Here is a 13,248-nt window from a genome sequence, read left to right on the forward strand (position 1 = left end):
TGAAATATCTAATTACCAGATCTTCCAATCCAAGATAATGGACTTCAATTAATTAATGTTATTATTTTTTCTCAATATTGTTTTATACTTTACTGTTATAAAAAAAATTAATACAGAAAATGCAATTGAATAAAGTTGGGAGACCAGAAGGAGGAGCTCTCACCCCTTGCAATAATAGCAAAGCCCAAGAAGAAGAAGAAAGACTCCTCTCCTTTCCTGACAATGACTCAGTCAGTGAAAAGACATGAACTCTGTTTACCATGGCTTCCCAATTTCCTTTTTCTCTCTATAAAAGCACTTTTCTTTCCTTACCTTATGGGGACTTGCACATGGCTCACCATGGTTGCAAGACCCCAAATTGCAATTCCCTGCTGATCCCGAATAAACCCATCTTTGCTGGAAGACTAGCTGGCTGACTATTTATTTCAGGTTGTCAACTGAAAAAATATACACAACCTAAAAGTTAAGAGTTATGTTTTATTTGGCGGACTTTCAGAGGACTCAAGCCTGGGAGGCAGCCTCTCAGATAGCTCTGAGATATTGCTCCAAAGAAGCAGGGGAGGAGCCAGGCTATATAGGAGTTTTGCCACAAAGGCCAGGTAATCAGAGCATCAAAAGGTTACTGTTAATTAAAGAAAACCAGACATCTCAAATTAAGGAATTTAGTGCTTTTCTATGTATGGGAATGTGCAAAAGTCTTGGCTTCTTGAAATCATTCCTTTGATGTACACCTTAGCTATCTAGGGCCAGTATCCTCTTCTTTCCCATCCTGAGTTCCCTCAGTAGGTGGCTGCAGAGGCTGCCTTCTGGGCTGCCTGCTTACCTCCATCCTGAGTCCCCTCCCGTCACTGTCGGGGGCAGTGGTAGTGGCTGATGACTTGATGGCCACAGCATCCTTTGTTTACTGAAATGGCTGGCAATATTTTTCATTCACAAAGTCAACAGTTAAGAGAGAATATTTATCTTACATTAGATTTGTTCTTAAGTATTTGATATTAATTTATGCTTATGTGACTAGCATTTACAAATTATCTAAATCTTTGGTCCTGATATATAAAAATGAAATCAATTTATATTTGGTCTTTTTTTTCTGAAAAACTTTTAAGCTTATATTTATTTCTATTAAGTAATCTATATAATCTTTATTCCTTACTTTGTACTAATCACACTTTTATTAGTAATGTCAACTTCTCTCTCCCTTATTTCCAATCATTATATCTTTTATTATATTTATTGACATTTTGTGCCAGTCTCAGCCTATTGATAACCAATGTTGTGGCTGGACCAGCCCTTGTGATTCTTACTTCAGTTAGAAAATATCTTCAGGAGACTTTGGGGGAAAAAAAACAGGTTTATTACTAGAAGTTCTGTGTTGGGGAGGAAGAAATTATGAAATTTTAACTTTTAGACTGTGACTGTGCACTTATTTCAGTTGACAAGAGGAGCAAAATTTGCCACCCCAAAATGTGTCTCTTTGGCAAGAGGATTAATTTAGGCTGATTATTTTTAAGAAACAGAAGATTCAGGAAACCTTTCTTTTTAACTCCTCCTTAGCTACCTATAGAATTTAGATAAAGGGCCAGTTCCTGGCTCTCACCAGAGATACATGCAAAGGATATGGGCTAGGTGTGGTGTGGGAAACTCTAGGCAGGTCCTCAAGATCAAAATCAACTCTGTGTCTCATTGTCTCTGCACAGCACTGTAAACATTTGTTTACCAAATATTTGCTTTTCCACCCCCTTGTGAATTGCCTCCCTCCCCTTGAAGTCCCAGAAAACTACTCCCAACCTCCTCTTTTGTCTTTAGCTTAAGATAGTAAGGAGGGGGTTTTGGCCATTTTCGTGAGTTAATCAGTTTTCCTGGGTCTCTAGCGTGTATACATGTTATTAAACTTTCGTCTGACTTTCTCCCATTAATCTGTCTCATATCAATTTAATTCTTAGACCAGCCAGAAAAACCTAGAGAAGGGTAGAGGAACATTTTGTCGACTGAAATAAATGTGCAGCCTAAAAGTTGAGAGTTTTGTTTTATTTGGCGAGAGGACTTGAGCTGGGATGACAGCCTCTCAGATGAGGGACTGCTCCGAAGAGGTAGGGGAGGAGCTAGGATATATAGGAGCTTTACAACAAAGACCAGGTAGTTGAAACAATAAAGATTACTTATTATTTAAAGAAAACCAGGCATCAAGTTAAAGAATTTGGTGCTTTTCTGTGTCTGGGAGGAAGCAAACATTTGGGCTCATTGAATTCATTCCTTTGACAAGCACCTAGCTATCTAGCACCAGTATCCTGTCCTTTCTTATTCTGAGTCCCCTCAGGGTGCACCTTTGTGAGTGGCTGCAGATGCTGGGCTGCAGGCTAGTCTTCACTCGGGGGTGGCGGCAGCTGCTGCTGACTTGATGGCTTCAGCATTCTTTGTTTACTGATATGGTTTGCAGTATTTTTTGTTCACACCCTCCGCCTGGAAATTACAGGGCAGGCTGTGAGCCAAAGAGTAGGTTAAGAATAGAGAGAAAGAGAGAGAGAGACTGTGAGCTCACTCAGGCCTGAGGTTCTGCTTTTATTGGGATCAAGGGTGGGATTTAGCATTTGGGGGGCTCACTCTATTGGTCAATTTAAAACAAGAGCAGAAATTTAAAGTATGAGAAGAGAAAAAACAAGTGGCCCAAAGGGTCAGTTATCTAGGGAGTTTGGTATGTGTGTGGTGAGTGGGTAGAGTGGTGGCCTGGCTCTTCAATTAGTCCAGTACTCAGCTTTGTGTTTATTTGAGATAGCTATTTTTGAAGCAGATTCCTCTTTGAAATAGATGCCTCTAGGCAATCAAAGCTTAAGTTAGGTATTTGCATTACAAAACAAAACAAACAAAAAACCTACCTGTCAGGGCTTACACTACAGTTGATTTGTGGCCCTTTTTAAGGCTTCTAGTGCAGTTTGGGGTAGAAATGATGAGAGTTATGTTATTTTCTCTTTGTAAATAGGTAATACTCTCAACATTTCATCTTTAAAGTATGTTTGCTAGGATTTTTTGTAATTACCTTTATCAGAGAACATGATTACTTTCTATTCGTTAAGTGTTTTATCAAGAATAGATGCTGGATTTCATAAAATTATTTTCTGTGTCCATGAGGTTTATGACTTATGATCCATATGATTTTCCTTTAATATCCTATTAATATGATTAATTATATTGATTGATTTTTAAATATCAACTTTACATTTCCAGAATAGATCCAGGTGGAATCTGTCACTTTATTTTCCTTTATTTATTGCCAGATTTGATCTAATATTTCATCCAGGATTTTTACATCGATGTTAACGAGAATGACCTAAAATTTTCCTTACTTATAATGTATAAATGAAAAATGTTACCTGCCATATCAATGAACAAAAGATGTTGCAGCCATCAAACTAGTACAGCCACCCTGATGGTGAGCCCTGAGGGAACTCAGAATGGGAAGGAACAGGGTACTGGCCCTAGATAGCGAAGGTGCACATCACAGGAATGATTTCAGTGAACTCAGACTTTTGCATTTTTCCATACATAGAATATTATTAAATTCCTTACCTTGAGATATCTGGTTTTCTTTAATTAACAATAATCTTTTGATGTTCCAACTACCTGGTCTTTGTTGCAAAAACCCCTAAATATCCTGGTTCCTTCCCTTATCCTCAGAGCTATCTGAGAGACTTCCTTTCAGGCTTAAAGTCCTCAGAAAGTCTGCTGAGTAAAACATAATTCTCAACTCAGGTTGTGCATTTGTTTTTTCAGTTGACAAATGTCTTTCTCACGCTTTGCTATAAGATTATGAGGAGCTTAAAAAATAACTTAGGAAAAAAATTTTTTCCAACCAGAAGATTTTCATATGGTTTGCAGGTTTATTTATTAAATGACTATCTATATAGTATATTATCAAGGAATAGTTTTGAATTATAGTTTTGATAGATAATAGTTAAAGGACAATTCAGATTTTCTTGTTTGTCAGTCTTTAAATGACTTGTGGCAAGATCTAATTATAAATTTTATTTCCAAACATTTATAGGACTACTTGGATTTTCTATTTCTCCCCTTTGCCTAGTTTTGTAAGTTGTGTTTATCTAAGAATGTGTATTTTGGATAAACATATTTGTATTTATTGGTTATATATTACTCACTATGTATCTTTATGATTTTTCAATGTCTTCAGAAGTGTCAAGATATTGCCTTTTTTCATTACTGATGTTGGTTTTATATGCAATCTATCTTTTACACTTGCTAGTCATGCAGTAGGTAAATAATGTCATTGACCTTTCAAAAGTCATTTTCTGGGTACACCAGAAGTAGAGACTAAGGCAGAATTTGGGATGGAAAGTATTTATTAGGAATCAACACCTGTGAGGGGAAGAGAGAAAGCAGAATTTGGCAAAGAGAAAAGTGAACTGCAACACAGACCTGACAAAATCTTGGCCAACACCGGGGACTCTCTGCAATATGACTCCAAAGAATTGCCCACATCAGGTGGAAGTGGCGAACAAACACATTCCAGATTCACTCATTCATCCAATGTGGGAGCCCTAAGAAGTGTGTGACCTCAGGGAAAAGGCTTTCTGAAACTAAGGCAAATCATAGGACTCTGTTCATGTCATATCCCTTAACTCAAAAGGTTCACGCCAATTTTACTCACTTCTCTCTCACCTACTTTCTTCCAGTTGCTCTTTGAAATGCAACATTATTTTATGCAACTAATTTGAGATTTTCAAAAATCATTCCCAAATACTCTTTATATTTTCAGAAATATATACGCATACATCCTAATATATTAGCTATTTTCTCTTTTATAATGAAAACACTGATATTAAAACACTTTTTAGGAAATCTTCTTTTTATATGACTTCTTTTTTTCTGCCCTTTTTTAGCCCTATTAGTGCAATCTTTCCTAACCCATTTCTGAAATGATGTCTGTAATGTACTAGCCTGACTTTCCTAGGCAGATGTCTTTACTTCAGCTTACCACTCAGAACTCAGTTTCCTCATTTCAGGTTTTTCATTACCAAGGGGATGTTGTGTAAGGCAGAACAGCCCCTTCTTTAGAAAGTTCCCCTAATGTGTCTTGATTCTAAAAAAGGAAAATAAATGCTTATGTCTGGCTGAGTGGACTCATCTTAATTAATACATTGTATAGCTCCTCCTGGCTTCTACTGTATCTGATGACATGCTGCTGCCTACCCATTCCAAACTCTCCATCTGGGGTTTCTTCCTTTAAATGCAGTCAGTGGGATGTGGACTTAGTACATATTTTTATCTAATATCTCAACAACAATATTAATAATAACAAAAAATTGTGTTACCAAGCTTTGATTAATGATGTTTACATTCATTATATCATTTAGCCCTAGAAATTATTGCAATTATTTAGCAAAAGTGAAATTGAGTCAAAAAGAGGTTAAATAACTTGCCCAAAGTCTCAGAGCTAATAAGGGATGGATAAGCCACCATCCTAAGCTGGTCTCTGTAGCTATATCTTCAACAGCATAAACAACGTTCCGCAAACTCTACCCATGCACTAACATACTAAAAATCTATTCCTGATCTTATTTTTTTTTTTCCTTTTCAGCTAATTCAAGAGTTCCATGGCACCTCTGCTAGAATTTTCTACTTTACTATACCATTCTCTCACCCTGCTTTCAGTGACTGAATACCAAATGTTGAGACATACCAAATTGTAAGCACACAATTTCACTTTTAAAAATAGGTTTATTGTGATCTGGAAGTGTTCTGAATTTTGACTCAGCTGCCCTAAGTTCCATTCCTTTGGGGCTCATTCGATTGGTCTCAGAGGTGGATTTAGTGCTTTGAGTTCTTAGATCCTCCAGTGAAGCCACTGAAAGGCCAGATTGAATGATTTCTTCTGTGCCAGCATTAGGGCTTTTTAGATGAACATCTTTCTCCTTATGGGGACAGAAGAAAACAGTAAACTCCAAGTGGAATTTCCTGCCCAGATCCCCGCCCTTTCAGCAGGCACAGACCATAGAGTTGCTGGATTCTTTGGATATCGTCAACACCAAGGTGGAAGGTTCTAAGGTCCCGATACATGTATCTGGGGTACATTATGGAGTTCCAATTCCTGGAGTGCTGCAGGCCCAGAGAGTGACCTAGCTCATGAATGGCAACCAGGAACAGATTAAATCCTGAAAAGGAACAGACAAAAGGATAAAAATTATATATGCATAGGAAAGGCAGAAAGTCTGTAAAAAAAAAAAAAAAAGGAAGAAAAAAGAGAACAGAAAAGGAAGAAAGAGCAAATGTAAGAGTGCAGGAAAAAAGGAAAGAGAGGTGGACAGAATCTAGGTGAGAAACAAAATGGCAAATTAAAATGAACAAACTGGAAGTGAACAGAAGTTGAGAGAATGATAAATGGAAACAAAGGGATAAGAGAGAGAACGCACAATATGATAATGTTTATCATAGAAGTATCTTTGTTCAGAAGTGATCCCACCTCCCCCCACTCATTAGAAGACCCAATTCCTCAGCTAAATCATCCCGCCTCACCCTGGCCACTCTGAATCCTGCCTTCTACCTTCTTCACAATATGCTAGGCCCAAATGGAGACCATCAATACCAACCCCCAAGCTCCCGGAGAGTTCTAGCACTCCCACCAGTTCAGGTCTTTACCTCTGTATGAAGTCGACCAGTGTTCTCCCTTGTCAAAGTGGATAGTTCCTGCAGCTCCAGAATTTGGTAAAAAGGCATGGCCTAAGACACCACCTGGCCCATCAAATGGACAACCATCTCCATGGGCTGTGAACGACAGAAACTATTGCCACAATAGGGTTTCGCAGGCAAGGGCAGGAATGGTCTTAGGTAAGCCTCAGTGCCTCAGTGCCTCATGCACGCTGCAACTGCTACTGCTGGAGAGGTGAGAGGGCTGAGGCACCATCTATGTAGAAAAATAGGATGGGGCCAAAAATCTAGCTACTCCCTATCTTCTGTGGCAAAAAAAAAAAGAAAGGAAAGGTGGAAGAGACTGAGTGAAGGTTGTATGTTAAACACAAAGATCTCTTCCCAAAATGGAGGAAAAGAGGGGAAGGGAACTTAGGCACTGCAGGCTTTCATAAATAGGTTTGATCAACTCAGTAGCATTTCAACAGATTTGAGAGCCACACAACTCTCTTTTGACAGGAGAATGTGCAATAGGCTTTCCCTCACTTTATTCACACAACAGTGCATCCTCCAGTCCCCTACCTACTACCTCATTGTTCCAAAAATATCTTTCCTGGTATAGGTTTATTGATTTCCATTAGGGTTTTGCCTTCCTTTTTTCTCAGCAGCTAGATTAGGCGGACTAGGTTTTTGTTTCAGAACTGAGACCATTTGCCTTTTACATGGGACACCATACCCTCCCTCCCATGTTATTTTCTAACCCAGCTCCCAGAAAGAAATCTTGATGTCTGCATCTTCACTCTCCACTTGCTGGAAGATCAAGGGGGTCACATTGCTCCAGATGGAAACTGCATCATGTATAATGTTTTTCACTGTGGATTGCTTCAGATCATTTGGGTAATTGATAATCCTGAAAGAAGAAATCTTTAAGTAGAATAGCTCAAAGGTATAGGAATAATCCAGCTCTAAAAAGGCATGACTCTGCTTTGGAGAAAATCACTTAATACTTTGGGGCCTTATTTTACTATCCGAAAAGAGAATAAACCCCAGACAAACTGAATCAAAAGCCCAGGAAATTAAACCTGCAAAATACAGATGTTTAAGAATTTTTACAAATTCTCCACATTGTTCTTATCTACACTAAGTCCTGAGAATGACAGCCCTATAGGGTAATTGTGAGGAAAAAAATCATGATGGACTCCATTGAAATGTATGGCATTTCATATAGTTTAGTATTGCTTTGTTTTGGCTATCCCCAATAGCCAAAATGCTTAGGATCCCCAGTAGAATAAGTAACATGGATGTGGAGCAAAAATACATCAAATTATATCCTAACACCCCCCTCCCCCTCCCCACCCCCACCACTTACACACAGGGGGATAAAAGTATGTTTAGTTAAGGGAAGAATGATAGGTTCACAGCCAAAGAATGGTAGTTAGGCTCCACTTCCAAAAGAGATGATCTGGGGAAGCTGGAATGAGAACTGAGAGAATTGCCTTTTCTGAGGAAGACTGGGGGCTTTGGAGAGACTGCCAGCGAAAGCAGAAGACAGTAGAGGTGCCTCCAGGAGGGACATTGCAGGCAGTCACCCCGCTCATCCCTCCAGGCCGTAACCACAAGCACCTGTAGGTCAGAGTGTGCTTATTCCATTTAGAACTTGCTGCAGAGGCGGAGTCGTGATCAACATCAGTAACTCCACAGCGGGGCTGGTGTAGCACAGTCAGCGTTTGCTCCTCCCTCAGGTTTGCCTCGTTCAGATGGAACTGCGGCAGGAGCTGTATCTTTTCCCCCTGGGTAAGGAGTGATGGTTCTTTCTTGGTCAAGAAAAACTGATGGAAATAGTCCTGGGTGGAAGATTGGGAATGAGGAGTACTTAGAGACAGCAAGGACAGACTCACAGCATCAGTAGCCCAGGCATAGCCTCCTTTGAAGGCCTGGGAAGGATGGTGCTTTGTCTCTCTGGTCTTCTTAAATGTCTTATTCTCAGCTGAATGATGGCAACGATGCCCGATTCTCCTGTCACTCAGTAGGTAACATTAAACATGGGTGATAAAATTAAAATGGCCTGGATAACCCGTTAAAACTTCTCTGAAAATAAAGCATTAAATTTTCAGAACAGAGAGGCCCAAAGGCAAAAGTTGTCAGGGTAGGGAAAAACTACCCCCCTCCCCATCTTGAGTTCCTGTCGCTGGACTAATAATAAAATTAACACGAGACAGATTAACAGGCGAAAAAGAAATACATTCTAGTTCATGCACATGGGGTCCCATAGAAATGGGACTTAAGAAGTGGCCAAAGCAGGCAGCTTTTATACTTCTTAGACAAAGAAATGATATATTTGGGAGGAATTGACAGGACAAAGAAACTTAGGTTTGGGTGCCCAACTGGTGAAGAATCTAAACAGAGTTTGGGCTTGGGGTAGTAAAGTTAAAAAGTAACAGCGTTTGTTTATCTAGGACTCTTGGCCTGGATTCCTCTTTGGTGGTAAGGGTGTCCTTCTACCTCCAGATGCAGGGAGCGCACCTTTTATACGAGAGATTTATTTCCTGCTTTCAGGGAGACAGAAAGGAAGATCAGGGTGTCCCTCTTGGGTCGGCCATTTCTTAAGCAACTTTAATTCAAAATAATCATTGTGCCATTGAGGCACATTTTGGGGCAGTCCATTCTGGGCTCCAGAAAGGTCATGAAGGTATAGATGGGAATTGCTCAGGGAAAATGACCTCTGATCTTTCTCATCGATTAAAGTTTTCTCAGTCAGGACAGAATCTATGACTCCTAGGATATAGAATTTAGCTGCTTCTGTATACTCAGTCCATTTGCATTTACATATCAATTCCATTAAAATACTTCTAAAAATCTCATTCTTCACCTACTCCCTGTCCAACACTGACTTTCTTAACAATCCAGTGAACTAAACTTCAACCTCCAGGGCAGGGAGTGAAGGTAGGGAGGCACATTGTATTATAGTAACTCTTTCTACATCTTTATTTGAACTCTAGCTGGGCTGAAAGTACTTTAAGGGCATTGCTCATGTCTAATGAAATTTGGTCTATACTACAATTCTTATAAATCATACTTGATCTTTGATTGATATTTGAGATTGATTGATTTTTGAGTTTTGTATAAAATTGCATTCTTATTATACCTTTAGTCTATTGTGACCTTGGCTGGGCACTCAGAGGCACATGATTTACCAAATTTTTCTAGGTTAGATATTAGCAGGAAATTTTACCAGGTCCCTGAATGATCATAAAGCAGATGACTGAAACCAGTTATAAAGAGTTTTAGGTGTTTTGAATGCAGTTTCTTGAGGAATTTGAAAGTGTTTGGTAGACAGGTTTAAGAGATTTCTCAGTCAATAGGAAAAACACATCAGTCCATTTGAATCACTTCCCCAGATCCCTCACCACCTAGTAGGCTCAGAGATCCAGACCTCTGAGTGTACACTTTGCCATATGGAATAATAGAAGAGTGAGACATGAACATTTGCACTGAATTATTCATTAGGTACCATAAGCAAAATTTATTAAACTCTTACCTGGAAGAGTAATTTGTATAAGCACCATTCTTTTACCAGCCCCCACAAATGATTTCATTTATTTTAAAATCAGAAGAAAAGAAATGAACTTAGAGATTGAAGAGAATGATTTACTATGAAACAGTAAATATATTTGTCTTTATACCATGAAGCAATGTGTATACATATAACACACATCTGGGAGAAGAACCCACCATAGTCATAATGTGATAATGAGGTCCTGATTAACCCACCTACCTTAGCAAAGTCCAGTCCTTTAAGGTCTGTAGCAGGGGGCACTGGGAAGGCAAGGCACCATGGCAGGAAAATTGTAGCTTTGAAGATGTCAGGCTGCATGGCAAAGCTCATTTCTCCCCAGCCTGAATTCATATACCAAGCATGGATCAGCAGGACTTTATAGCCGTGCCAGCAATGCCCAGTGACTCACACTGCCAGTTTCTCCTTTCTTTGCATTGGTTCTTGCCGTCACTGCCCATTCTGGGTTGAACGCAGAGCCAGCCTGCCAGAGTGATGCCAGCAGCCATGGGATTTATTTTCACCTCCATTTCACACCTGACAGCCCTCAGGACACATGGCCATAACCTTGGTTAAGGAAATACTGGAATATCTCAGATTATAGGGGATATTATTCTTTAAAAATAGAGGGGGGGAAAAAAAAGAAACAGGAGACATAGGAACAATTTATTAAAGCTTTATCTGATATAATTTCTTTACTAGTCACTGACAAATATCTTGCTCCAGAAGCTAAAAAGAGAAGTTGAGGAAGGGAATAGCATCCCCTATAGTGAAGACTCAGGTCATAATATGAAAAAAAATCCCACCTAGGAGAGAGAGGAACCCACAGAAAGAGAAAGTTGCTGTGTTTGAGAATGTTTGAGAAAATACATCATTGATAATAAATTGAGAGAGACACAGAGATAAGCATACACACCCATAAGGTTTGAGCTGATAACCTTTGAAATCACAGGTACGGGTCTGAATATCAGCTCTGCTACTTAAAAGCTGATTTGCCTTAGGCAAGTTATTTAACATTATAAAGCCTGACTCTGACTTGTTCTTGAAATTCTGGTGCAGAATTGTTAATAAGTGAAATCCCCATATGTTTACAGACTCATAAACTATACCATAGACTCACTGAGGACAGAAACTTCTTTGATTTGCATTGACAGCTGTAGTACATTCTTTGGAACCTAAAAGGAACCTCTTATTTATTAGATGAATGAAAGTGTTCAGTGAAAGCATCTCATGGCCACTAACGAGACTGGATGTAAGTTCTTTGTGTCTATTTTGCTAGTGGTAAATATGAGCATGTAACTCAGATCTCTTGATGTACAGCAGAAGATAATCATAATAACTTATTAAGTACATATGCTGTGCCAATAATGCACTGTCTCGCTTCATGAACACAACCATTTGTGAAGTAGAAGTTTTATTTTCATATTATTGTTCAAGAAAGGAGGCTTCACGTCATTTAACTGTCATTTAGATAGTCACAATGCTCAAAGTGATATGTAGACATTATAAACAAAAAGTATTCTACTCTGAAAGCAGCATTTTTAATCACTGGACTGGACTGCCAATTTCAAAGGGCTTGCTCCATCTCTCGTGATGCCACAAGCTGCCGTGATGCTGTTTCTGGCACTCCCAGTGTGCACCAGCAGTCTGGTTAGGCAGACTCAGGTGAGCAGTCACCTGTAAGATGGGCCCAGTGTTCAAGTAAATGAGTGCAGGATGCTGAGACCTAGGTAACCTACGAAAGTAAATAAGTGACTTATTAATGATTTAGCTACAGATAAGAAGTATGTATTTGAAGTATAGCAGTGTTTCTCAAAATGTAATGTGAGTACGAATCATCTGAAGATGTCGTTAAAAGTGCAGATTTTGATTTAAAAGGTCTCAGATGGGCCTAATATTTTTAGTTTCTAACAAGCTCCTAAGCGATGCTAGTGCTGCTTGTCTGAAGATTATACTTTTTGAACAGTTATGATGTAGTGGCTGTTGAGAATGTAGGGAGTGTAGAAGCTGTGAATTCAACCAGATAATTTTTAGAATGGATACTAGATTTTTATATTTTGTTTAAAAAATGAGGACCTTTGAGAAATAAGAACCCATGTCTCCTCCCACCCTCACCTATACTTTCACCCTCTTCATCATTCTCATAGCATCTGATGCCTGGGGATAGAAAAAAATCTGGCTTATGTCCAAAATCTTTCCCAGCAGAGTATAGATTGTTTGCCAGCTCCTTCTGGGTAAACTGTCTCAGTGGCAGAAGGAAAAATATTTTTGAAGCACAGAAATATATGACCTCTGTTTCCGTGACTGAGGTAGTAAGGTGGCATAGGGAGATTTGGGGGGACATTTTCCGGAGCTGAGAAATTATTGCCTTTGTCATGCCATCGATAACTCTGCTGGGAAAGGGTGACTCTATGTCTAATTCATCCTGAAATAGAAGAAATGTTTCCACAACTGAACCTGACTTGGTGCTTACACTGAGGAAAGAGTTACTGCTAGAGAGTTTAGGGGATAATCAGAGATTGGAACAAGGGGACTGGGCAGGCATCAAAGTTCCTTTGGTGGTACTGAGCAACACAGATGTTTAATTATCATCCCATTGAATTATTTAATTATGTAAGTGTACATTTTCTCTTCTAAAACTATCCTGCATTTACAATTTAATTTTTCTGTCCAGAGAATGCCATGCAATTTGTGATGCAAAGGTTATTATGATACAAAGCCTGCCTTAAATTAGTTTACCAGCTCATAGAATGACCTGTAAATTATACAATTGTGAGACAGTGACCAGCCTTGTAATAAATATATATACAAGTTAAACTCGAGACTAACTGGATGAGATGTTAACCTGCCTGGGTTGGGCAGAGGAAGTAAGTAAAGGAGATGAAGTACTCTGGGTTTTATATTTTAAAAGTTTGTAGGAATTCAGAAGAAAAAGAACCTTAGGTCATTACTTTTGGTTGGAGTATAGGTTTGTATTGAGCAAATCTCTTTCATGAAGATAAAAATTAAGAGAGATGTAAGAAACAGGCGAGGGTTTTAGAAGTCATATAGAATAAATT

At 39.0% G+C, this 13,248-nt stretch overlaps 1 protein-coding gene across 1 annotated transcript; it reads right to left on the reverse strand.

The window, feature by feature from the left end:
* Positions 1 to 5,800: 5,800 nt before the first annotated feature.
* MMP26 (matrix metallopeptidase 26) lies at positions 5,801 to 10,609 on the reverse strand. Its single transcript, XM_045515044.2, has 5 exons — positions 10,412 to 10,609; positions 8,260 to 8,480; positions 7,398 to 7,546; positions 6,649 to 6,774; positions 5,801 to 6,164 (listed from the first exon to the last, which is right to left on the reverse strand). Exons 1-5 carry the CDS (start codon positions 10,541 to 10,543, stop codon positions 5,926 to 5,928), a joined length of 867 nt encoding a protein of 288 aa, XP_045371000.1. The 5' UTR covers positions 10,544 to 10,609; the 3' UTR covers positions 5,801 to 5,925.
* Positions 10,610 to 13,248: the final 2,639 nt, after the last annotated feature.

Source organism: Camelus bactrianus, chromosome 10, assembly GCF_048773025.1.
Source record: "Camelus bactrianus isolate YW-2024 breed Bactrian camel chromosome 10, ASM4877302v1, whole genome shotgun sequence".
Classification (NCBI taxonomy): domain Eukaryota; kingdom Metazoa; phylum Chordata; class Mammalia; order Artiodactyla; family Camelidae; genus Camelus; species Camelus bactrianus.